We start from the raw sequence: 1,741 nt of genomic DNA, 5'->3' as shown, positions 1-1,741 counted from the left end.
TTAGCTCATTCTGAACAGATCTAAGCTCCGTCGGGTTAGTGGTACTGATAAGGTTGAAGTCGGCTAGCGAGAGAGTGAGTTGGTTGGTTCGAATTCGGTTCACGTTACACAGATGCCATTCTGTCCTGAAGTGTTTCCTCTGAAAATGCGGTAGAAGAGTCTGAATAATGTGCATACCATCCTCGAACCGTCTAACAAGTCCACGCCACAAATCTGGCAAATGAATTTATCTTGTGAAGAGACATAGTTCGAATACAAAGGCTCCGTTGGCGAAGCGAGGGAGGCTGGAGTAAAATTCACATAACGATTCTAATGGACTTACCAGGCAACATAGAGTTCGCAGAATCAACGCTTTCAGCCAAAAGGGTTAGTCCAGTGAGTTTTTCAACCGCTATTTTCTGATCAAACAAGGAGAATCGATCACAGGTTCTTTTGCACTGGCGATCAACAATACCAGCTTTCGAAGTCATTTTTCGCGGAAGAAGATATAGAAGGACGAAAAACACAAGCACAGGAGAAGCCGCTTATCTACAAAAGAGAGGATATGAGTGCATAGTGATGAAAGAAAGTGCGTATGGAATTCAGACGTCCGTTCACCGAAAAGTATGTCTCAACGAAACAAACCACAGAACTCTTATTCTCGCCACACAATAACTGAGGTGTGCTTCGTAGATTCGGTTTTCGGTAAGCTCATGTCATGGGTGTGGATGTAAGACCCATCGGATCCAAGAAACCAAAAAAGGACGACGGTGACAAAGAAGGGGGAACAAGATGAAAAGATAAATATAGAAAAAGAGAACAAGAGAACTTATGCACTCTGACCATTCACCGTTGCGTCGTCCGACGCAGATAATTCTTATGACATTTGAGTGGTTAATTGATGACCAAATCCTCAATCTCGTTACTGTAGCACGAAGTTCACGAACTTTACCGTAAGTGTAAACCCTGCATCTGGCTGCTCCAGCCTCTAGACCACAGGGCAAAGTCCTGATGGTATCGGTTGGTGCTACATACTACCGGCAGAATTGTGGGTACGAGGGTGCAAAGCGTTGGTGTCCCTTATCGCGATGGTTGAAGTACAAGGACCTGGAAAGAAAGGAAACAGTTCACACGTACTCCACTCACGGTACGCTGGACCGAGGTGAGTGATGTCAGACGATGTACATCTTACGCAAGCCAAGGTTCGTGGTATCAAGCATACTCACCAGGAAGTATCATGCAACTAACTGATCGCAGCTGCTGAGGTAAGCAACTGTGCGTACAACTTGCCTATAGCCAGAGTCGGTTATTCAGTGAATCAACACTAAACACAGTCATCGGGTGACAGCAGCGGCGAACGCAGTCCGTCTGTGAAATGGTATTAGATAATTACTGGCATCAGCAGAGGCCCTTTCAGAGCTTAACCTCAAGCCCGGCGTACAGCTACTAAACCTGCTAACCTCTCCGGTTGCACACCTCTCAGTTGCTCACCTTTTGAGGCCCAAGAGAGTGTTGAAATGCCTGTCCACAAACTGCCTGTCTTTTCAACAAACTTTGAGATACTAAGCAGTCAGTTCGGCCTGAACAGCAGTCCACAACCTCACTCAGAGACCTGGTTCACACCGGATGTCCCTGACGCGAAGATCTCGACAGACGGCTACTCCGTTTTTCGAGCTGACTCAAAACGAGGGAGGGCTGGTGAGATTGCTTTATACTTAGATGCGGCCCCGCCGATCCCGATAGTCCTCTCTGATACCACTCC

At 46.8% G+C, this 1,741-nt stretch overlaps 1 protein-coding gene across 1 annotated transcript in view; it reads right to left on the bottom strand.

Moving 5' to 3' along the window:
* Positions 1-470, bottom strand: part of T265_05671 (hypothetical protein) — a gene marked incomplete at both ends in the record, with an annotated part of 28,751 nt that extends 28,281 nt beyond the window's left edge. The window contains 2 exons of the mRNA XM_009170736.1: positions 178-284; positions 323-470. Coding sequence (XP_009169000.1) covers positions 178-284; positions 323-470 — 255 coding nt within the window. The remainder of the gene's footprint in view (positions 1-177; positions 285-322) is intronic.
* Between the last annotated feature and the right edge of the window lie 1,271 nt (positions 471-1,741).

This window comes from Opisthorchis viverrini (assembly GCF_000715545.1).
Source record: "Opisthorchis viverrini unplaced genomic scaffold opera_v5_111, whole genome shotgun sequence".
NCBI lineage: Eukaryota > Metazoa > Platyhelminthes > Trematoda > Opisthorchiida > Opisthorchiidae > Opisthorchis > Opisthorchis viverrini.
This window is presented reverse-complemented; position numbering and strand designations above follow the sequence as displayed.